The 24,497-nt window shown below is 39.0% G+C and overlaps 4 protein-coding genes across 5 annotated transcripts; 3 read left to right on the top strand and 1 right to left on the bottom strand.

Annotated features, from left to right (window-relative positions):
• The first annotated feature begins 165 nt into the window (after positions 1-165).
• Positions 166-2,769, top strand: LOC146318689 (polyubiquitin-C). Its single transcript, XM_084730796.1, has 2 exons — positions 166-317; positions 996-2,769. The coding sequence occupies exon 2, from the start codon at positions 1,006-1,008 to the stop codon at positions 2,605-2,607; it is 1,602 nt and encodes a 533-aa protein (XP_084586922.1). The 5' UTR covers positions 166-317; positions 996-1,005; the 3' UTR covers positions 2,608-2,769.
• Positions 2,770-5,591: 2,822 nt separating this feature from the next.
• On the top strand, positions 5,592-7,249 carry LOC146318688 (polyubiquitin-B). The gene is made up of 2 exons (XM_084730797.1): positions 5,592-5,744; positions 6,488-7,249. The coding sequence occupies exon 2, from the start codon at positions 6,496-6,498 to the stop codon at positions 7,183-7,185; it is 690 nt and encodes a 229-aa protein (XP_084586923.1). The 5' UTR covers positions 5,592-5,744; positions 6,488-6,495; the 3' UTR covers positions 7,186-7,249.
• Positions 7,250-10,357: 3,108 nt separating this feature from the next.
• Positions 10,358-21,614, top strand: p2rx5 (purinergic receptor P2X, ligand-gated ion channel, 5). The gene is made up of 12 exons (XM_084730792.1): positions 10,358-10,639; positions 12,512-12,662; positions 12,934-13,005; positions 13,149-13,224; positions 14,416-14,500; positions 14,693-14,773; positions 15,769-15,910; positions 17,856-17,989; positions 18,111-18,204; positions 18,295-18,360; positions 19,650-19,738; positions 19,829-21,614. Exons 1-12 carry the CDS (start codon positions 10,395-10,397, stop codon positions 20,088-20,090), a joined length of 1,497 nt encoding a protein of 498 aa, XP_084586918.1. The 5' UTR covers positions 10,358-10,394; the 3' UTR covers positions 20,091-21,614.
• Positions 21,615-21,768: 154 nt separating this feature from the next.
• On the bottom strand, positions 21,769-24,371 carry emc6 (ER membrane protein complex subunit 6). Of its 2 annotated transcripts, none has more exons than XM_084730794.1 (2): positions 24,154-24,371; positions 21,769-22,365 (listed from the first exon to the last, which is right to left on the bottom strand). In XM_084730794.1, the coding sequence occupies exon 2, from the start codon at positions 22,332-22,334 to the stop codon at positions 22,002-22,004; it is 333 nt and encodes a 110-aa protein (XP_084586920.1). In that variant the 5' UTR covers positions 22,335-22,365; positions 24,154-24,371; the 3' UTR covers positions 21,769-22,001. The 2 variants fall into 2 exon arrangements, with proteins under 2 accessions (XP_084586920.1, XP_084586919.1); XM_084730793.1 differs by having other exon boundaries at positions 21,769-22,368; positions 24,154-24,370.
• Positions 24,372-24,497: the final 126 nt, after the last annotated feature.

The following is a 24,497-nucleotide window of genomic DNA, read 5'->3' as shown; positions in this document are numbered from 1 at the left end:
AAGTAGTGTGGTGACATATCACTCCGCCGCGGAGAAAATGATCAAAATTGTTGAAATTATGACTTTCAAGCACACTGTTTTGTCTAAATATTACGCCTACGAGTAAGCGGTTTATTATTGAATAAAATAAAAGAATAACAAGACATACTTCTCGGAATAGTGCCCCACAGATCAGCGGGGACTACTTTCAATGGCGGACGGATTCGGCGGTGTGACGGCTGCAGACTCCGGTATATAACACAGTGTTTGCCTGTACTGCGGTATTAATTTTCGGCGGAAACAACTACGAGCAAGTGCTTACAAGTTGAAAACGTAAGGTGAGTATTTTTTATTTCTAGCTATACGATCATTATACTTAGAAAATTTTACAGTGGATGATGGTAGTTTGTTGGTGAACGGTGACATGGTTTTACAGCTTAGCCCAAGAGAATTGTAGTTGGTCTAGCTATCGAATGTTAACAGGGTTATCTGCCTCAAATTGACGCTGACTTTTAGAGTAAAATAAAGTCACTTTTGCTGCTGTATTATTTCTTCGTTATACAGTTTTCTTACGAGTTTCAGTTTCAATCAGGTCGTCGTCGATTTGACGAAACTGTAACGTAGTGGCTAGCTAATGTTAGCTCTAGCAGTGACTCAACATTTCCAGTATCGTCCATTAGCGGGTAACGTCAGCTCAACAAAAGGAAGGTCAATATGATCTCAAAATGGCGCTGGGACTGGAATGGTTGCTGAGCTGCCGATAGTTCAGATCTTAACAGTTATATTCTCATATTTTCATATTTTTAAATAGTATTTTATATTTTTAGTGATGTAAGCATCATGTTCTGTTAACTAGACCTGAATTGATAGTTAACTACAGTATTATGTCTTGAGTGTGTACAGTAATGGGAAATATTTTCATTTTTAACTACTTTTACTTTTAATTTATGGTGCTCAGATACTGTCAGATATTTTGTTAATATCATATAATCTAACAAAATCCTTTATATTTACAGAGGTGCAAACATGCAGATCTTTGTGAAGACCCTTACTGGTAAAACCATCACCCTGGAGGTTGAGCCCAGTGACACCATTGAAAATGTGAAGGCCAAGATCCAGGACAAGGAAGGCATTCCCCCTGACCAGCAGAGGTTGATCTTTGCTGGCAAGCAGCTTGAAGATGGCCGCACCCTCTCTGACTACAATATCCAGAAGGAGTCCACCCTCCATCTTGTCCTGCGTCTGAGAGGTGGTATGCAAATCTTTGTCAAGACCCTCACTGGCAAAACCATCACACTGGAGGTTGAGCCCAGCGACACCATTGAGAACGTGAAGGCCAAGATCCAGGACAAGGAAGGCATCCCCCCTGACCAGCAGAGGCTGATCTTTGCTGGCAAGCAGCTTGAAGATGGCCGCACCCTCTCTGACTACAACATCCAGAAGGAGTCCACCCTCCATCTTGTCCTGCGCCTGAGGGGTGGCATGCAGATCTTTGTCAAGACCCTCACCGGCAAAACCATCACCCTGGAGGTTGAGCCCAGCGACACCATTGAGAACGTGAAGGCCAAGATCCAGGACAAGGAAGGCATTCCCCCTGACCAGCAGAGGCTGATCTTTGCTGGAAAGCAGCTGGAAGATGGCCGCACCCTCTCTGACTACAATATCCAGAAGGAGTCCACCCTCCATCTTGTCCTGCGCCTGAGGGGTGGCATGCAGATCTTCGTCAAGACGCTCACCGGCAAAACCATCACCCTGGAGGTTGAGCCCAGTGACACCATTGAGAACGTGAAGGCCAAGATCCAGGACAAGGAAGGCATTCCCCCTGACCAGCAGAGGTTGATCTTTGCTGGCAAGCAGCTTGAAGATGGCCGCACCCTCTCTGACTACAACATCCAAAAGGAGTCCACCCTCCATCTTGTCCTGCGTCTGAGGGGTGGCATGCAGATCTTTGTCAAGACCCTCACTGGTAAGACCATCACCCTGGAGGTTGAGCCCAGCGACACCATTGAGAATGTCAAGGCCAAGATCCAGGACAAGGAAGGCATTCCCCCTGACCAGCAGAGGCTGATCTTTGCTGGAAAGCAGCTTGAAGATGGCCGCACCCTCTCTGACTACAACATCCAGAAGGAGTCCACCCTCCATCTTGTCCTGCGTCTGAGGGGTGGCATGCAGATCTTCGTCAAGACCCTCACCGGCAAGACCATCACTCTGGAGGTGGAGCCCAGTGACACCATTGAGAACGTGAAGGCTAAAATCCAGGACAAGGAAGGCATCCCCCCTGATCAGCAGAGGTTGATCTTTGCTGGAAAGCAGCTGGAAGATGGTCGCACCCTCTCTGACTACAACATCCAGAAGGAGTCCACCCTCCATCTTGTCCTGCGTCTGAGAGGTGGCATGCAGATCTTCGTCAAGACCCTCACCGGCAAGACCATCACCCTGGAGGTTGAGCCCAGCGACACCATTGAGAACGTGAAGGCTAAAATCCAGGACAAGGAAGGCATCCCCCCTGACCAGCAGAGGCTGATCTTTGCTGGAAAGCAGCTGGAAGATGGTCGCACCCTCTCTGACTACAACATCCAGAAGGAGTCCACCCTCCATCTTGTCTTGCGTCTCAGGGGTGGGCAGTAAAGTCATTTATGATTCCATGTTCTTAACCTCATTTCCCTGAAGTTAATGTGCTATGTATGACATGCTATACATGCGGTATTATAAAAGTTGTTACACATGAAAATGGTTTTGACCTGAACATGACCAAAAGTTTGCACATCACTTAATAAAGACTTAAACTTATCTTTCTGGTGTTGTTCATTCATGGTTCAGTTCTACTTCATTCATATCATAATATCAAAAATATAGATACTAATTGAGTAAAAACAAATATCCAGACATGGTAAAAATCCTGTTTAACCACAGTATTGTCTACAGTAGGAATGTGGCAGGTGTTTTTTCATGGTATTAAATTGGTGTAGTAAACATTTTAAAATGCCCAGTAATTCTAATCCAGTAGGTGCTTTTGTATACAAGTCTTACTGTGTGAACATTTAAAGCATATGACTTACTTAAAATTCTTAAGACTGACAAAGTGGCATAATAAATTGATTAGGCCCAGTTAGCTATGATTAATTATTTGACAAAGTGCTCATTCAGGACATGACATGTTAATGAGTAATTGGAAACAAATTCTCCATTACAATTATTTTGATACATATCAAAGAAATTAGTGCCATTTCCAGTTTTTATTCTCAGTAAGCTGTCTCACTTTGTAACAGTTGTATTTATCAAAGTTGCAGATTTAGTATATGAAGATATTTGAAAAGTGGAATGTTAATATCTGTCCCTAGTGTTGACAAACCCCAGTATGTCCAGCTCTTGAACCACCCTACCTGTACAGCTGTCATTTCTACCATCACAAACATGGGTTTAGTTATATTATGAATATTAGAAGCATGTGTAGATGGGTAATCGGACTAGAATTTTTATGTTCATAATGGGTTCCCATGTCAAAAATATCTCATAAATAACAGCTGTAAAGAATGCTGCTATAGCAAGAAGATTTTGATGTGTGTACTTGTATGAAGGTTTGTTCTCTGCAAGGTAGAAAGAACTTCTGTTACTGAGGATATGGTGCCACCTATTGTCAAGCAAGAGGTTGACATGATACATAGAAAAAATAGGAGTGAAAACGCAAACAAAGGAAAAGGGGTGATTTCTTAAGTAAAATGAGAAAATGTGTGCTCTATAAAGTTTTGCCATACCAAAGGAAAAGTGATGGTTTCAACAGACAGGAGAGGCAATACTATTTGGTAACAATACTGAATATATGGTCTTGGCACATACAAATTGTATAGAACAGTGTTTTTTTTAAGGTGCAAATTGTCATCAGCATTAGGAAACAGGAACTTTGTAGTCTTTGTCTTAACATGGAACAGTGTGTGTTTGTGTGTTCCAAGACAGAAAAAGGGGCAGCATTTGTGCATGAGAGATAAAATATGCAGCACATTCATATCAGATTTGCACAAACGTACTGTAGATTGCCGTAGGTCCTTGGAGTTAGCAGGCAGAAAGGAGCCCAATGTCTCTCATCAGGCTGAGGCTGTGTAATCAGGATATACACTGCATAAAAAAACACATTGTGTTAAAGGTCAGGAAAACACTGAGACATCAACAATAGTCAGTGGCAGAAAATTCATACAAAGAAAACTTTTTCACTGTGCAGCCTGAATGAGGTGAATGCTTGATGACCTTTGTGCAGACACTGACAACTCAGATAAACATGCTGCCCTCGTGCATTAAGAATGTTACCTTACACTGAACCACTGACTGATCTGAACCCACAAGGCGGGCTATGTGTAGGGATTACACTACAGTCTCCAGTGAGGAAAGTAGTGTGGATTATGGACAGCACAAGGATTGTCCTGCGGTATTTACCATCTAATCCAAAACTAAACTGGCTCAACGCTGGCTTCTGGATAATCTGCCGTCAGCTGTGTATCCTACCAAAGGCATTTATCTCACAGCACTGCTGATTTGACAATCTGCTATCAGTTTGTGCATCAAAATCAGAGGAAGAATTAATGACACACTACTTATTCCATTCTGACAACAACCTGCATCATTAATGGTATACTTCACAGAGCAACTTTATTCTTAAAAAACAAAACAAAAAAAAAACATTAAAACTGGCCAAGAAAAATCTAGTAGATTATGTAGGTCTATTCGTTTGGATGATTGTGTGCCCCAGAGTTGTGTGGCATTTGGCCTGTGCAACCCTTACTGTCTAACTTTTTTTTTCTTTAACTGTCTCATAAACCAGACATTCCTGTTTTGTTGGATGAAGTGGACCTGTCTTCTCAGCATGCCTTGTTCACATGACATGTGTCATTATTGTGTTAACAATATGACTCGTAATTAACACATGACCACTCACGTGTCATACAGACAAGATAGTAATAATAAGTAAGTAATAGTAGTTTCTTTGTGGCTTTCGACCTTTTTCATAGGAGCCATTTTGACACAAAATAGTAGGGTTAACACAGGTGTTACCAATGATACTAATTAAGTCCTGTTCCATTCAGGTCAAACAGATTCAGGGTATTGCTGTTGTGCATGTTGGTTTGCTGGAAATGCTCTGCTACACTAAATGGAACAGGACCTTAATTAGTATCACTGGTAACACCTGTTTTGACAAGACTATTTCATATCGTATGGCCGCCATGAAAAAGGTCCACTACCTGAATAACCTACTCAGTATCCTTCAGGTCACGTTGAAAAAATTTACAAAATGATAGTGATTTAAGTTGTCTAGTATTTTTTTTACATTTAATTGTTAAACAAATGTTGTAACAAGATATTTTTACACAGTCCATATTTTTCCTTCACCTATGTAAGTTATCACCTTGGTAAACGATCACTTCCATTAAATTTCCCATTTTGTTTACACTAACAGCAGTTGTTTACACACAAGAGAGTTTCTTGCCAGGTAATTCCACAGTTATTGCTAATTTTGTAAACAAACTATATTTTTGCTGGTGTAGGTTTGTGTATATGATAAGTGGGCCTAAAGTAAGTCAATTAAACTCAACGTTTAAACCAGCTATACACCATCTATTCATGCTAAAAAAAAAGGGGGGAAGGGAACTACTTTAAATTGCGGATGAATATCGCTCGATGACGTGTCCAGTATAAATCATCCCGTCCCCCTGGCAACTGCAGAGTCAGAGGGAGGTGTCATACGAGGAAAGCAGGTCAAACGTCTGAAACAAACAGTAAGTACAATCGTTCGTTTAAAAATAGTATTACCAGTAATATTTTCATATTCCTGCTTTTGTTCTTTCTGTCATCAGTTTACAGCCACTAGTTTTTTAAACTGATTTTGCTTTTCTCCCTTTAAGCAGATAGCTAACCGCTTCGTAAACAATGACTGTAAAAGCTAACGTTAGCTAGCAATCTCAACATAACGTTTTTTTTTAAATGAATTACGTTATAACGTTGCTAGTTAACTTATGTTACGAACAACGTGCTGGGTTTACTTATTAATCGTCAAGTCGAACAATAATGTTAACGTTTTGTTAACGTTGACAATAGTGTTACATTTCTCGCTGTATCGTCCATTAGCGAGTAACGTAAGCTGAACAAAACGAAGGCAAACAACAATAGCTTATTTTAAAATGGCGCTGGTGCTCGAATCACCCGTTTCCTACTAGTATGTTCAAGTGATACAGCAGGATTTAGCTCACTTTTACTGCTCGTGGTATCGTTTAGATAAAGTAATAAGGAATGACCCAAATAATGAGATAATGTTTGAAACAATTTCACAATTAATATTATACCTCTAACGGGAAGAAGTCATAGCATAAATGGCTTTCCTACAATGTAGCTGTAAGATGTTGTCACTAACATTAGAAGAATACCATTTCATGATAGGCTTGTCATATATATTTGACATTGTGGTTTATTTGTAGATGTACAGTAAAGTGCATCAGTAACAAAGAATCTTTATTTATCACAGGTAGAAACATGCAGATCTTTGTGAAGACCCTCACTGGCAAGACCATCACCCTTGAGGTTGAGCCCAGTGACACTATTGAAAATGTGAAGGCCAAAATCCAGGACAAAGAAGGCATCCCCCCTGACCAGCAGAGGCTGATCTTTGCTGGAAAGCAGCTTGAAGATGGCCGCACCCTCTCTGACTACAACATCCAGAAGGAGTCCACTCTCCATCTTGTCCTGCGTCTGAGGGGTGGTATGCAGATCTTCGTCAAGACGCTCACCGGCAAGACCATCACTCTGGAGGTGGAGCCCAGTGACACCATTGAGAACGTGAAGGCCAAGATCCAGGACAAGGAAGGCATCCCCCCTGATCAGCAGAGGTTGATCTTTGCTGGAAAGCAGCTGGAAGATGGCCGCACCCTCTCTGACTACAATATCCAGAAGGAGTCCACCCTTCATCTTGTTCTGCGTCTGAGGGGTGGTATGCAGATCTTCGTGAAGACCCTCACCGGCAAGACCATCACACTGGAGGTTGAGCCCAGCGACACCATTGAGAACGTGAAGGCCAAGATCCAGGACAAGGAAGGCATCCCCCCTGACCAGCAGAGGCTGATCTTTGCTGGCAAGCAGCTGGAAGATGGCCGCACCCTCTCTGACTACAACATCCAGAAGGAGTCCACCCTCCATCTTGTCCTGCGTCTGAGGGGTGGTCAATAAATCATTCCATGTTTTTACTTGATCAACATGACAACGTAACCCAATAAAAGATGAGATTAAATTATATGGTGATTTTCTTTTTTCATATTTGTCCAGAATATGAATTCTGTAAGAGTTAATGGGTTGAAATCCAGTTACCAATATATTTCCTGAATAAATCAATTTTATTAATATAGTCAAGGCCCTCTAATTAGAAAGTGGATTTATTTTGATACTTAAATTTGATTCCAGATTTGATCCATACAATTTTTAGTGTTGAATAAACTAGGATTAGAAGTTTTGATTACTAATACATATTCTCCCACATTGGCTGCTTTAATGCTCGATTTCCTTAACAACCGATAAAATCATTTATCTACACTATCAATCTGCACTTAATAAATTATTGTTTCTTGGTTATTCATGAACAAGCCAGTTGATGTGACTGCAGCATACATTGCCTCTTAAATGCTTTGAAGAAAATTGGGTGAAAGTTAGTGTGCTTTTTTTTCTAAATTGTTCCAAGAAGGTTTATTGAGATACCTGCAAAGCTTGGGTGATTAAAACCAGAAGCAATGTGAAGTCTGGAACACGCACTGAAGTAAAAAAAAAAAAAAAAAATGCTGTAATGATGGTGTTTTGTTTTTTCTCAGCAAAGTTATCACAATAGCTTACTTAACCTCTTCAGTAGTATAGTGTTAGTCTTGGCTAGTATTATGTCATAAATTACATCCTGGTAATAGGGAAACCTTGTGGTTCAAATGCCAAAATCTTACCCACAGAAGCTTGGACTTCAAACTCTGGTTGAGAAGCTCCATATAATCCATTCAATAAGTAATGAATTCCAATGTTAGTACATTCACAGGCCATATAGTGAAGTTGAACCACTAGAGGTCAGTACCTTACCTATAATTCTCACATTTCCTTTTCTACTCTGAACAAATCTGTGGTTGAAAGTGAGAGTGCTTGACCAGCAAGGCCCCTTTTACAGTTTTGTAGATTATGAAATTGTTCAGTCATTTTATTGTCATAATTTTTATTATTATTTTATACATTAATGTAGCCCTAAAACAGAATGGCACATAAAAATTAATACTATACCCAGACAACCTTAAAGACAAAAAAGGGCATTAAAAACAACATAGATATACATCATGATCATCTATATTATAACTATAACAACGATTAAATGATAATGAATATATGGATTTTACCCTTTGGGAATCAGTTGGGAGCCAAAGTTACAAAATCTTAATGTTTCCAGCAAAGTCTTCTCCAGTAAAGAGAAGAAAAAGTGTGAGCCTTACCAGCAGGAGCAGTTGTAAAATGTTATCAAATCAAATGGAAATAGATGGTTTGACATCATCTAGCCAAGGCTACAAGATTGATAACAATGTACAGTGCAATAGAAGACTAAGGATTTTGTTTTATCTGTTAAATTCAGCTGAGGCAGCATACAGGCCTAAAATACAGTGCAGAGGATTGTGCTTAATGGGGCATTATGGATGATACTTGATTACCAAATGGAATTATTCTAAAGTCAAAGTTTTCTTACTGTCAGTGATGACAGATCTGATCAAAGATGAATTACCAACTTGGCAAAGCAGACAACTGGCCAGCAGGAGGTTAGGTCCAGACCCCTGTAGTTGAGAGGCCTCCTTCAAACAGAGATCCATGGAATATAGTCATATAGACAACCAGTAATAAAAGAAAAAAAAGTTGCTGAGGCCTTAGCTAGTATGCCAGCATCATCTACTAAGCAACAGCACTGAAGCATACAGGAACTGCAGTGTGTTGCTAAAGAAAACCTCAGATGGGACATGAACCTGTGTCCTGTGTTTGAAGGACAGACTTTCTACTCAGCATCCTACGCTGCAAATAGATGTGAAGCCATTCCTGAGATAGCTGATGAACGTGTCACAGAAAAGTGATCGGAATTAATCTGAGTGATGAGGCCATCACTTGATGAACGTATATAACTATACATTATCGATTTCATTAATTGAAATTGATTTTTTTTTACCTGCTATTTCACATCATTATGACTGCTGTGAAAAAACTCTATCAATAAAATGTATAAAGATATAGGGAAAGTGTGAAAGATGAAAAAGATCACTGACTAAATGAAATGCATATTGTGTGTCTCACTCTATAAAGGGAAACTCCACCAATTTCACATATCAAAGTCTGTTTACAGGCTTTGGGGAATTCTACTGTGTGTGTGAAAAAGTTGTCAAAAGCCTTTCGTGGCTCCAGAGGGATCTGTGTAAGTCTGAGTAATTCAGTGTCAGTTGGGTCCAAAGACTACAAGTTTGAAAATGAAAAAAATCTGGAGGTGTGGAGAAAGAAGAGAAGTCCTCAGATCTCTGTAACCCACTCCTCATCTCTGCTTGAGGTTAGCGGTTTGAGGCTACATTAACCACTACTTGCATAACACACCCGAAACTCTAACCCAGCCGTCCATGGTCTGGTGGCCTTGTGGGTAATGTAGGCACCAGGTGTTGATGCTGAAGAAGAATGTGTCGAGTAAAAAACTACCGTATCTCTGGTTTCACTGCATTGATTTTTATCTTTTATAAAACTGTCCATCTTGAGTCCAACAATGTTGTAGAAGTGCAATGATAAATCTAACTCAATTGTATTAAAGGTCCAGTGTGTAAGATTTATGGAGATCTATTGTCAGAAATTGCGGAAATGAAATATAATATTCAGAATTATGTTTTCATGAGTGAATAATCACCTGAAAATAAGAATCTTATGCCACTGTAGATTCTCCTACACTCTTGGATTGGAAGAGTGAGACGAGGTGTTTGCAATCTGCAAACTCACCACTAGATGCCGCTAAATCATTCACACTGGTGATTATAACGTGTGTTTACTGCACATAGTAGATTGTGTGCAGAACTAATTAGCATATTCCCACCCACCCCTCCCTTTGCCTGACACTGCCTACAAACATTTTTAGTTTGTATTTCCAACAAAAAAATAATTGCAGTAACCTTATTGTTGAAAGTAGGACATATATATATATACAGGAATATAGGCATTAATATACAGGATCACTATAAAATCTTTGTGAATTTACAGTTTTTTATCAATGCTTTAAAGTTTTCATTAAGTAAAAATAAATCTGACATCAAACTAAACATGATATTAACATTTCCTTCAAGCAGTCTGGTAGTGGTGTTTCAGAAGAGACGTGTCGGTGCTTTTGCAGCCCCTCTCTCTCAATGGATTTGCCCGTTGGTCGCATGTCAAGTGAAGCAGTTGTATATCAGCTGGGAGCCTGTGGACTGCTGTCTGTCTTGTCTGTCCGTCTCACTCGGCTTCACCGTGCAGGAGGAATGGCAGGCTGGGGGGGCTTCTTCTTCTCTCTCCTCAACTACAAGACTGAGAAATATGTCATCGCCGAAAACAGGAGGATCGGAATATTATTCAGACTCTATCAGCTGGCCGTGCTGGGATACATAATCGGGTGAGCTGCAATGCATGGGCTAAAGTCACCTTTTAGACAGTGATTCACAAAGTTAAAAATAGTTGAGCTCGCCAAAGTCTTGACTTTGTTGCTGTTGTTAAAGTGGCAGCGCCGCAGAGTTTTCCGGTTTTTAATCATATGGTTGTGTCTGTGAAAGGGTTTGTGTCGGTGAATTCATTAATGTCCTATCCCAGCCCTCACTGTGTGATGTCACTGTGCTGATGTATGTCAGAGAAACGATGAAATCTGAGCAGGTGACAGGGACGGTGTGGTGAGAGTCGATAGTATCTGGGTTGACCTTTACAACCGTTTCTGAAAGTTATTTCCAACTTTAAGATGACAAATTTAGTGGCTGCAGTTGGCTTCATGCCATCATAGAGAGGGCTGTCCGCATGCATGTTCATCTGCTCTGATTTTGTTGCCATGTCATGAGACTTCTCGGCAGCCATACTGGCATGAAACGGTGGGATAAAACAGGTGATACCAATGAGACTAATTAAGGTTCCGTTCCATTTAGTGTAACAGAGCCTTTCCAGTGAGCCAGCAATCACAACAGCAGCCCACTGGCACTGTTTGATCTAAGCAACCTACTGCAAAATCTTTAAGATGTGAGCCCAACTCAAATTCTTGCGTTTTGAAAATGTTTTATCAACAACTAATGTATTGTTGAGCTAATTTACTCTTCTTCTTTAGATAAACTTAAATCTTTGTGTTTAGAACCCCCCCCAAAATTGTGTTTAAAAATGATTGAGGAAAAGCATTGAAGTGAAAGTGAATGAAAAATTCTAGATTTTCAATCAAAACCTTTTCACCAAATTGAAAAGTTTGAGTTGGGCTTAAAACTCAAAAATTTTACAAAAAAATTTACAGTGTTAAATGATTCTTATATTCTTCAGCTATAAAAAAAATCAATCAATCAATAAATCATTTTAATATTTTGTCAATAAAAATATGTGTTGTAGACTATGTCTACAGCTCAGTGCCTTTTACTCTAAATGTTGGTGGTGACTCATCTTCTTGAGTCTCCGTTAGCTAGCTATGGATACCAAATAAAAAAGTCCTCAGGAAAAAAAAGAGAATTTAATTGTTGCGTCTCCAGACAGATGTTTTTTTTTTTTAATTATTATTATTTTAATTTTTATTTATTTATTTATTTATTTATTTTTGGACCAAAAATGGCTCTGTTGATCATAAAGCTTGCAGGCCCCTGAGCTGAGAGGAATGGAGCTTTAGTTTATCACTGGTAACACCTGTGTAAACCTACTAATGTCAAAATGGCTGCTGTGGAAAAACTCAATTTTTGTGCATATTGCTCATTAGATGTTCCTCTCACGTCAGATGCATGTGTGAGTGCAAAATTGTTCCAAAATAGTTCAGTATATAGCAGATATGCAGTCTAGGATACAATTACACATTAACATCCCTCCTTTCATCTGCCACATGCTTAATGACTGTTATGTGCGTACTGTTGTTAAATTGCTTTTTTTCCTCATTGTTTTGCTGTACTTGGGATGTTTCACCAAACCCAAACATTGGTTTTTGACGTCCAGATGCATTTACGAACAACTCAACAAATCCTACTGACTCTGCTTTTAAATTGTTGGCATGCACAAGACCAAATCTGTGTGTATGAAAGATTAACACAGGAGGACCATTGCTTTTATTTATTTATTTTTATATTTTATATTTGTTCTAATAATGTATTTTTATTAATACTTATTTAAAGTTATTGGCCAATATATCGATATCAGATTTTTTTCCCCCACGCTGATCGGTATCAGCATTGGCCCCAAAAATCCAGGATCAGTTGGGCTCTTATTCAAAGCAAGGCTCCAAAACTAATCCATTGTGACGTTTGTATGAATGTCTCAGGTGGGTCTTTGTGGTGAAGAAAGGTTATCAGGAGAAAGAACAAGCCATCCAGAGCTCCGTCATCACCAAGCTTAAAGGTGTTACACTGACCAACAGCTCTGAGACTGGCTTTCACCTGTGGAGCGCTGAGGATTACGTCATACCTCCGAATGTAAGTCTATCTATCTATCTATCTATCTATCTATCTATCTATTGAAAATATGAAAAAAGACGTTCTCAGCTTTCAGTATTGATGTTAGAGCCCTGTTCAGTTACACTCCTGCCAAGAGAGATTATGTGACTGTTGAGTGTCTGTTTCAGTGGATGTCATTAACCTCAGCATCTGTCTCAGCACATTTAACAATATTGAACTTCTTAGGTGTGTAATTCGTTTAACCTTTAGCTCCTTGATCTCACTGTCTGGATCTAATTTTATTTTGTAGGGTGAGCAGGTGTTCTTCATTGTAACAAATTACATAGAGACCCCCAATCAGAGGCTGGGCTACTGTGCTGAGGTGAGTATACAGAGGAGGAAGTATTAGCACTTTTAATTGTGTTTGTTTTCCAACCTAGTATCTGAAATAACTCTAGGTTGCACTGTGCCAGATTACTGCATAATTGCGTTTTCATATCCAGCAGCGTTTGTTTTGTCTCACAGAGTATCAAGGTGCCACATGGACGATGTGAAAGTGATGCTGACTGCATGGAGGGGGAGTCTGTCATAGCTGGACATGGTGAGTGGGATTATTGTTTCCTTTGTAATAGTTTAACAACCCAAAATGTGAATAGTTTATAGGTTTTAGTCTGAGTGACAGGTTTACTTTATTTACGGCTAGTTACATCTCATTTTATAAGTGTAGTCTTGCATATGTACTGTCTTACACAAATTTAATATTTGTCACATAGACCATATGGATAATTAATGACATGTTTTGGCTACGACTTGGAAGTTATTATATTCCAATGATTAATTTATCATTGGTATATATTATACGTGTTTCATCACACAAGTATGACAGCTCACACCAGAAAAATAACACCAGTTTCATGTTGTAACCGTTTTTTGTTGTAACAAGATGTTTTTCACGTTATATCAAGATATTTTCACATTATTTCGACATAAAATCTTATCTTAATAAACATTTCTTTTTATAACAATGTACTATTTATCTTGTTATGATACATTATTGTTATAAAAAGCTTAACGTTATAGCAAGAAAAAATATATTGTTAATATTTCTTTCTTTGTTTCATAAGATCACGCCGTTAAAGCAATATCATACGAGACGGAGTGCTGTTGTACCTAATATCAGCAAATATAAGCTGTGCTGATATTCAGTACATGACCAGTGTAGCTAGTTTCATTGATTATATTTATAATGGAGGCAAATGGTCCACATCCATTATGTGTTCAGTGTAGCCATCCTGTTAATGTAACTTTTGTAACAGCTATTAGAAAGCCTGCAAATCAGAGTGATACATGTCATTGAAAGTCTCAGTGCTGTTATACTCTATATCAGCACTCACAGAATCTCTCTCTTGCCCAATCAAATTACTAGGTCAGATCAAACAATACAAAAAACAATATAGGTTTTCATGTTATTACAGACTTTTCACATTATAACATGATAAATAGTATTTTGCTGATTTCAAGAAAAGCTTCTTGTTAGATTGTGAAAAGTTGTATGTTGTAACAACATGAAAATATCTTTTTAAAACATGAAAATATCTTGTTATAATGTGCAAAACATCCTGTTATAACAATAAACTTGTCACATTAGAACATTATAATGACCTGTTTTTCTTTTTCTGGTGTGCTGCTCTTCCACACACAACAGTACATACATGAACAAAAATAGTCCAATTTGTTTTATTTTGGTATAAACTCTGTTGAAGCAGCAAAGAATCTTTGCTTTGTCCATCAGGAATCAAGACGGGCTTGTGTTTAAACAGCACTGGAACCTGTGAGATTCATGCCTGGTGTCCTGTTGAATACAGCAAGAGACCCGCGTGAGACCTCTTCCTCTCTTGCAGAACTTTGGAAATTTGCCATTTTGTGCTACTACTCTGACACTCACTCTGATCCCTCAAAGGGACGGAGATATTTCACAGGTTCTATTTATTACTAATACAGCCTGTCAGCTCCACTTGTTTTGTTTTTTTTTTTACCCTCACACAGCTGCCTGTCTTTTTCACTTCCAGGGTGCCCTTACTAAGTGAAGCCGAAAACTTCACCATCTACATCAAGAATTTCATCAGGTTCCCCAAGTTTGAATTCTCCAAGTAAGTGTCTGTAAGTGGTGCTGAGTGCCGGTGTGCCTATGGTTTCAGGGCATCATGACACAGATCACTGAGTGAGCTGAGGGATATACATACTCCAATGGCTGCTTGAAATAACTTTAGGGTGCAGAGAGCTTTCTATTTATACCAGCCTGTGCATTGCACTCAGTGAGACAGTGAAACAGTCATCTGAGACGTCCTTGACAGCAGGACTTGCCCTGGACAGGTGTCAGATCAGATGGGGCTTGCCCAGGGAGCCGTGCTGTGCTGTCTTCTCTGCTGTTGTCAGTTCAAGTCTTGCAGGAAAGCAGAGAGATGCCACAAGCTGCGGCTAATTCATCAGTCAGGATCCTGTTCTAATTACACAGCCATCTCTCCCATGTTTCCGCACTAATCTTGATTTGCTTATGCTTACTGGAGATTGGGTGGTAATACAAATCCCTCTTAATGGGTGTCACTCCATGTGGCTGGCAACATACACATTTTATAGTGTGACACATTCAGTTACACTAGCATCAGAGGGTGTAATGCTGAGAGTTGATTGACATAGATATGCTGTACATCTGGCTGTAGTTGTGTGTTGAAGACTTTTTACTCAGAATCCTGAACTCAAAATCAGTCAAGGTTAGATAAAGTGTCGTGCATCTTGCCAAATTCTGCATTCTAAACTGGTATTAAGAGATTATGAGAGACAGGGTAAGAGTTTTTTTTAAGGTTTATCAGTAATGGTGTCTAAGATAAAGACTGAAAGGTCAGAGCCAATATGAGAAGTTGACAGAATTCTGTGACTCTAAGTTGACAGGATCAGGTGGCTCTTCATCTGTTTCCGTCTCTCCAGCATTTCATCTTTTAACTTCAGTGGGAAATTGGTTGTTTCAATAGACAAACATAATGGTACATGGTGCTCAGTGTGAAAATCAAACTGGTTTCCATAGTTCCTGAAAATCTGACATTTGATACATGGGCTTCATGTCTGCTGTTTTGACCTGGCCTGCTAGGTCCAACGTCCTTGACACCTCTGATGACAGCTACCTGAAAAGATGCACTTATGACAAAGAGACCCATCTGTACTGCCCCATCTTCCGCCTCGGGGATCTGGTCAGCTGGACTGGACATGACTTCCAGGAGATGGCTGTTAAGGTACAAAGACCTTTTCTAAGTCCTGCTTTTTTTTGCTCTGTACTCCAATATAGTGGGAATTACCATTGTTCTGGTTCCCTCCACTTTTTTTTTTTTTACTCGATTTTGGATTAGTGCAGAAAATGAGCTCCATACGATACTGACATGTTTTGTTCAGCAAGATAATCTTCACAAGTTAACACAATTTTAATAGTTTGTGAAGCATATATGCAAATGTCAGAAGTGAAAAGCTAATGTTAGGCTACGAACAGTCGCATGACTCAACGTCACCACTGCCAAGTGACCAGTGGTTAATGTTCACGACAACAACTGTAGTCTCATTTAGCTACTTATTAGCAACTGCCTTTTTAAAGACATGTAAAAGAGTGCAGTATTTACTGTTGTATTTTATGTTGCAGAACAAAACATTAAAATCTCTTAAGCTTACATATACATATATACCATACAGGACTCCTAGCAACATATTTTAACTATCATCAGGTTCCACCACGTGCCAAGACCTGCCCTACTCTCTTTGATTGTCTAGTATTAATTCCCTTCATCGGCTGGGTTTAGGCATGAGGAGATTAGGCTGAGAAAATTAGGGTAAGCAAATCAGAGGCCGAGTAGGGCGGGTCATGCCATCCTTAAAAATATTAAACTGAGTACCAAGCTACTCAGCTGTTACTGGACCACAGAGCAAAACAGGGTGGGACTTAGGAAGGATAAGACTGTATGTGTTGGAGTGATTTCAGTCCCTGGCCTCTTGACAATTTATAATAAAACACAATAGACCATCACTTTTATAAATTACGGAAATTTCGTTTTAGCTGCATGTCATTGCACTTCTTTTTGCTAATCACAACTATTATTGACAAGGATGTGTGACAGGTATGTTGAAGAGAATCATAACAGAGGCATCAGTCTATGATGGTAGATGTCTTAAGATCATTGGGTGGAAAGACTGTTCTGGAAACTGGAGGAGGACAAACTGGCTGCTACTGCAACATCTCCAGTCTAGATCCTGTGCATTTGTCACCCTTCTCTGCTTTTTTCTCCCTTAATGCTTCCTGTTGTTATTCAATAATGCAAATATTCCATGAAATCAAAGCCACTTGATTAGCTCTATAATGGGATGGTCTGTTTCTGTGTTTCCGTGGTGTTGGGGAAAACTTTTCTAATTAATTCAAATTCATCAATGCAGAGCACAAAACAAGTGCATCCCTGTGCATCAGGGTAAAACACAGTCCAGTTGTCTGACAACAAACAACCACAGTCTTTGGACTGAACCTAAAGCTGGATTATAGAAGATGAGAGCCATGTTAGACTAAAGTAAAAAGAAAAGTTAGTGATCAAAATGGATTTCTGCAAAATTCATTTTTAACATACAAAGGCACGAGTTGTGCTCACTGTATCTTATGAATAAACTAGAGAAGTCCACTCAGTAGACAACCCGAAAATAGTATTATGAATTTATTTTTTCTCAGCAACTGTAACAGGTTGCAGTTACATTCATTTTGTGATTTAATTACAATACATGCAAGTTACACGCAGTTACATGTAACCACTTACTCTCTACTACTTCTAATATCATATTAGACATTTATGTGAAATATTATCTTAATTAGCTTTAGAATTGTTGAGTTATGGCCTGAAAAATGTCTTTTGTTTGGTGAAATTTTTTACCACCAAAATTTAAATTGAGTCCATGTAGATGTTTGTGCCAGATTTGAAGAAATTCCCTCAAGGTGTTCTTGAGGTGTCATGTTCACAAGAATGGGGTGACCCAAAAATATAAAAACTGAAAACACCTGTGTGGATGTTCAAGTTCTTTAAAGAATAAACAGACATTAACAATTTAGAATTTAAGGAAACTAACGTAATGTGTGTTAGTATAACCAAGAGGTGCAGTAATATGTGTGTGAGGCTTCATTAATATTAACAGTGTCTGCTTTTTGTCCATCAGGGTGGGTCTGTGGGTATTATTATTGAGTGGAACTGTGACCTGGATAAGGACTCTTCACGGTGTAATCCAGAGTACAGCTTCACCCGTTTGGATATGAACTTGAATAACTCGGTCACATCAGGATACAACTTCAGGTATGTCCCCTCAGGCATTTAACAAGACATAAATCAGTCAGTCTGCTGCCCATTCTCTGCTCTCCATGTCTAACATGCTTTATATTTGTCTTTTACACCTTATATCAACTTCCTCCTACAGATATACCAGGTATTACAAGGATCAGAATGGTGAAACCTATCGCACTCTGTATAAAGTGTATGGGATTCGCTTTGATATTATGATCAATGGCCAGGTACAGCAGTGATATGAGTGTTTTTTTTTTTTTCTAAGAAAGAAGATTCCAGAAAAAGACTTGCAATCAATTCCTGTTATTGTTTTTCAGGCTGGGAAATTCAATATCGTTCCCACAATAATTGCCATTGGTTCGGGTGTTGCTCTGCTGGGTGCAGTGAGTAATTTACTATAATATCATGTTTATATGTCAGTAGATGATTGTTGTTAGTACTGTGATGCCTTCAATTGATACTTTGGTTTATTTCAAATGGGGTTGTATGAGGTACTTATCTGCAGTCAGTGTATTACCTACAGTAGATGGCAGTCAGCATGCCCCCAGGTTATGGTGGCAGCAGGAGTACTAGTATGAGAAGCTAACCAATGTACTGCTATCAACAGGGTCAGCAGCAAAACCTATTTTAGCCACTTAAAGAAGACCCACCTTAAAAAGATCAATGTCAGTTTAAAGCTACTACAAGGAATTTTCATATTATGTTGATTTTAGAGACCCCTGTGGACACCATAATAACCACAAAATATAATGTCAAAAATAAAATCATCACCAGAGAAATCTTCCTTTTAACTGGCTAACATATGACTCACTCTAACTTTGCCCGGGAAAATGTAAACAGACTTGTTTTATCTGATTTCAAGGAGAATTAGCATAGTGGGAAACATTAAGAACTTGCAGATGGTCTCGTTTGCTTATGTAGCTCCTATAGAGTTTTAAGTATTAAACTGAGGCTGTTTCATAACCGGTGAATATTTTCACTGCTTAACCTTGCTGTCAGGCAGCCTTTTCAGACAGGAGACCACCACTATATAAGCCCAATATCACTTCCTCCAAAGCAGCCAGAGTCTTTTGGCTAAAACAGTAATTTTATCTCATAGAACACGGAGGTCATGGTCTAACAGTGCCTCGGTCTGTTAATTTATTTGTGTTATTGTGTGACTTCTGTGCATCTGAATCTGAACTAACACAGAAATCAAGGTAAGCAACTCCTGTGATATTTTGGCTTGTATAATGGTGATTTCCTGTCTGGAAAGGCTGCCTGACAGCAAGATAAAGCAGTGAAAATATTCTACATATAGTGTACACTTAAAGCTACTACAAGGAGTTTTAACTGGTTATGAAATAGTCTCAGTTTAATACTGATACTGACTTTTTTTTAGGTTTTGCTTCTGACCCTGTCCACAGCAGTACATTGCTTAGCCTTTTCCACCAGTACTCTTGCTGCTTCTCCAAACTGGGGGCATGCTGACCTCCATCTACTGTAGGTAATACACTGACTATTGATAAGTAGCTCATAAAACCCCACTTCAAAAAATCCAAACTTTCCCTTTAAGCTTCAAAAAGATCATATCACAGTGCCACTAGAGGGTTATAGATGATCATCAGGAACAAAAATCATGATTCTCTGCAGCTTGTGAAAATCCAGTTGATATTATTTCTCTTTCTTTCAGGGAGCCTTTGCATGTGACATGATACTGCTGTACATGATGAACACCAGCTCCTTCTACCGCGAGAGGAAGTTTGAAATCATCAACTTCAAGTATGATTGACTGTATTTACACAAACTAATATAACAGAGTTTTTAGAATCAATCGTTTTCCAAAGCTTGATCATCACATTTATGTAACAGGAGAGACCGGAACAAACCCAAGGACGGGAAGGCAGGACACAGGGAAAGGAGATCCAAGAAACCAGCTGCAGATAAAGCAGATGCCAACTCCTCCAAAAAGCCTGAGGAAACTGATCCCACTTCTCCCACTGCAGAGAGCCAGCTGCCCGTGGACAGTCGGGGTCCCACCATTCCACGCAACACGGGACAGCGATACTCTGCCATTCTCTCTCCTCAAGGTGCAGAGCCAAAGCATCACATCACCTTCTCCTCATACAATTAAGTTCGCAGGCAGAGCAAGACAAATCACCCGCAGTGGTCTTCGGTTTTGTTGCAAGAGGTGGAACCAAAAGTCGGACCGATGTCCACTTCTCACCTTCTGGCACGGCTGCTGGCATGCCACTAGCCTGATTGATGCTTGCCCTGACTGAAGATAAGTTGGTCCAGAGAAATGTAAATGTTCCAGATTGTGTTAGTGGGCCAGAGTGCTGCTGTAGTTACAGAGAGAGGTGGTTTGCAGTGGCTGGGTCAGGATCCAAAGGTGGGATGTGGGAGACTAAAACAGGTCCATAAATAATGATATGCAAAAGTACTGTGACAGTGATAGAGATTCGTCTTTAAAGGCTTTAAAAGGAAAATTAGGCACTTTTCATATGGATGTCCAGTCAGTGTTGGTGGTAAATGTGGTCAGTTGAAGCAATTAATTATCATATGTTAATGTTGAACTACAGGATATTTCAGTTCAGATTTCAAGTCATGTAGGCACTGCCAGCTTCATGAACAGGACAACTCAGTTTTCTGGGTCAATATAGCACACACTGAGAATTTTATTGCTGCAGTTGAATACTCATATTCAACAAATACTTTAATTTTTAAATCTGAATTGGTTTGTAGATTACATTTTAATTTAACAATCTCTCATTTAATTTCTTAATAAATATATATATATCTCCCTCTCGCCATTCAAGCACATCACCCATCAATGGTGGAAACTGGCTCTCTCTAATCAAAGTGACACACATGAACCTCTGTCTCTGTAAACTAATAGCCAGCTCTAGAATTTACTGTCAAACACTGACTGGACATCAACAAGAAAAGTGCCCCATTTTCCCTTTATGTGAATTACCTGCTGTTGGCCAATTCCGTCTCTACAAATGCAAAGAATTTATTGTGTCTTTGTTTCATTTCATAAAATCAATGAGCTTTATTGGCTGTTGATCAGACTAATTAAGCATCATTTTTAGTTCGATTTATGTATCATGTAATAATATATGATGGGCCTGAGTTTGTATTTTTGTCATCTTATTAAATTATTTAAAAAATATATTAAAATAATTAAAATAAGGTAAAAAGAAAAAAACAATAGACATGATAGATTCATTACAAATTCATATTATTCCAAATTTTGCCCATGGACCTCAAATATTGGCTTGGATGAGTAAAATAAACATTGCAGACTAGCACAGAAAACAGAATTATTTCTGCCGAATCAATCTGCAAAACACCCTCTAATTTCAGTGTTTGGTCATGAGAAAAATGATTTTGTAAGCATGAATGCACAGAGAAAAGGCTTTTCAAGAAACTGTACTTAAACAATATGTAAGAAAATGTGTGAACGGTCTTAATTGTTGCTATTGTTGGTAGAGTGTAGGCTCCTGCTGAACACTGCTGTGTGTCGAGTCGGTCATGCAATGGCTACAACACAATCTTACAACAGAATGTATTTGTGAAGCTGTGGAATGCAGCCGTAATATGGCACTGCGCTGATGTAATGGCTGGTTGTTAATGAATGGTGCAAGATGTTGAAGTGCATGGACTCCTTCTTCCTACCAGTTTGTTCTTCCCGTTTCTATTTATTGAATGGCCTTTACTGTTGGAAACAAATGTATTTGTCATGTCGATTTCATGATGTCAGCCAATGACACTACCTGACAGACAAACTGATTAATAATGTACACAGACAAGTTGTACAGGTGTGTTTATTTCACTTGGTAATCAGATCTGTTATAATTTAACCACAGGATTGTACATGAAATGTAATGCCAAGTGCTTACAGTTGTGTGGATATTGTTTTGATCTATGTTACACTAAAACTTTCACTAATGGCTTATCTACAAACAGCAGGACAGACAATGTTATTGGTTTACATAGCATTAGATAGGATTAATTCAGGGTTATTTGTGATAGATCATTTTTAGTACACATGCACCATCCCATACAGGAAAGTCCAAAACAGGATGTAGGTGAAAAGACCTCCAACAAGGCCCCCGGTGAAAAGCAGTCGCCGTGATTTAAAGAATTTGTTCCACCGTCGTCCGGCCTTCAGAATGAGCAGCAGGGAGAGGAGAAACGCGGAGAGGAAATAAAAAATAAAGCCATACAGTCCCGTCAGCCCCAGGATGCCAGCTGTTGCTCCGGACAGAGCTGATACAGAGGTGCGGCAGTAGTCCAGCACGGCGGCATTTCCCCTCACAGCTACTTCACTGATGAACTGTGGTCCCTCGCGCTTGGCTACAACTCCTGCCATCTTGGCTCTGGTCAGCTGTCACAGGTAGGTGCTGCTGTTTCAGGAGAGATTCATACATATTTACAATACAACAGAGATTTAAAAAAAAAAAAAAATCTGTATGCAAATATAGTTTTGAAACACTCAATTATATTATATAATATGCTACTTTATACTATGGAGACTAGTTTCTTTGCAGTTTAAGATTCTATATACAAAACATACGAGATAATAACATGCAATGCACTGATTGAACGACATAACAATAAATAATGACGTTAAAAAAAGGGCTGCAAACAACTTATTTTCAGAATTGATTTAACTGTTTCCTCGATTAAAAAATGAATAGTTGTTTGATCTATAAAATGTCAGAATAAGCTGAAAAGTATCAATCAGCAGTGATATTCAGTTCACTGTCATAAAGGTGTAAAGAATCAAAAAAATATTGAAATTTAAGAAGCTGTCAGAAAATTTTGACTTTCTTCTTAAATTACTCAAACTGATTATACAATAAATGGCAATTAATTTAACAATTGATTAATCATTGCGGCTCTATTTAAAATCAGTTCCACCTCAATTAGCTTCATGAAAAAGACAGTCTGCTGCATAAGGACTACTTTAACTTTTAATAATGGCATTTGACACTAAGACTTATTATTATACTTATGCAATATTGTGAATGTGAGAACTTGTGTGTTTACACTGTCTTAATGCTTGTTCAGCAACTAGTAAACAAAACCATTACTGCAATGGAAAAGCTCATTTATACCAGCTTTAAGAATGCCAGTCAGTCTAATGTTAATGTGATGCATTCAATGTACATTTCAACAGATGCATTATAGGACAGTTCACTGCCATATCAAAAATAAATACATATTTTTCCTCGTACCTGTAGCGCTGTTTATCCATCTATATTGCTTTGATATATATGCAGGATTTTGCAGATACTGGCTGTTAGAGGTGCGTGCCGTCTTGCAAATATAATAGATGACACTCTGCTTACAAAATACATTTGACAACAGCAATGTCTCTTGAGAATCCACAGACCTTGTTTTGAGCAGTTTAACGTAGGAACTACTTTCTTTCTACACTCAACTGTATCGCTGATAGAAGCATGCATTGACTCATGTATGAGAAGTAAAACTCAACCAAGGAGGATATCGTTTGTATGTACAGCCCTCACTGTCACTATCACAAGCCTTTCATCGATGAGTAGATGCACGCTTCCTTCTGTGCTGTGATTTGATGGAAAGAAAAGAATTCATTAAACTGCTCACAACATGACCTGTGGATTATCCTCAGTAACCCAGTCACGAGTTCTGAAGAGAGACATTTCTGTTGAATTTTTCCACACGTATTATTTAGCACTTTGACCTTCTGCCATGTGCCACCAAGTGCCATAATACTGAAGAGAAGGCAGACCTACGGGCTTTATCTACTAAACTCACAGTTAACACCAAGGCAATCTAGATGGATGAAGAGCACAACAAGTAATGCAACCTAACGTGAGTGACAAAAAGAAAAGCTGTCAGTCACCGTTGCTTAGGTTAATGTTAACTTAACTGCGGACATCAGTGAAACAAGGGAAAATAGCTAATACCTACATTTAAATCCTGGCTCTGGCGACAGAAATAGCCACATAAAAGCACCAAAAACAGCGTACAAGACAGATAAATACAGTAAGTAGAGCCTAATTTTTATAGTAAATGTAATGCTACATAACCCTGTATAGCTTGGTTGCACATGTAACTGTTTTATTTTAACCTTATCACCAGTGGGGCTAACAGATTAGCATCATTAGCTCGGTCTCCATTGACGGTAACGGATGACAGATTCTCACCGGAGATAAACGCAGAGACTCGTCGGTCGGCTCCTCACAGCGCGGTTACACAAACATAATCTGTAAGATTAACTTCAGAGAAAGGAATATTACAATCGTTTTAAAGGAATGTCAGCTGATATGGCTCAGAAACAGCGTACTCATTCTCGTTTGGATGACACCCCAAGACAAGAGTCGGCCATGCTCCTCCCGCAGTGCATTGTGGGAATAGCGGAATCATCAGAAAGGAGGCGACGGTGTGGTGCGTTTCAAGACCATTAAAGAGTAGGACATTCAAAGTCTTAATAGGGTAAAGGTGTTTCTAGGTTAACATAAGTCATCCTGACTTACAACAGGAATTTTGC

The sequence above is a fragment of the Lutjanus erythropterus genome, chromosome 11 (genome assembly GCF_056507025.1).
Source record: "Lutjanus erythropterus isolate fLutEry1 chromosome 11, fLutEry1.hap2, whole genome shotgun sequence".
NCBI classification, from domain to species: Eukaryota; Metazoa; Chordata; class Actinopteri; order Lutjaniformes; family Lutjanidae; genus Lutjanus; species Lutjanus erythropterus.
Note: the sequence above shows the minus strand (reverse complement) of the source record. Positions and strands in the feature narration are given on the sequence as shown.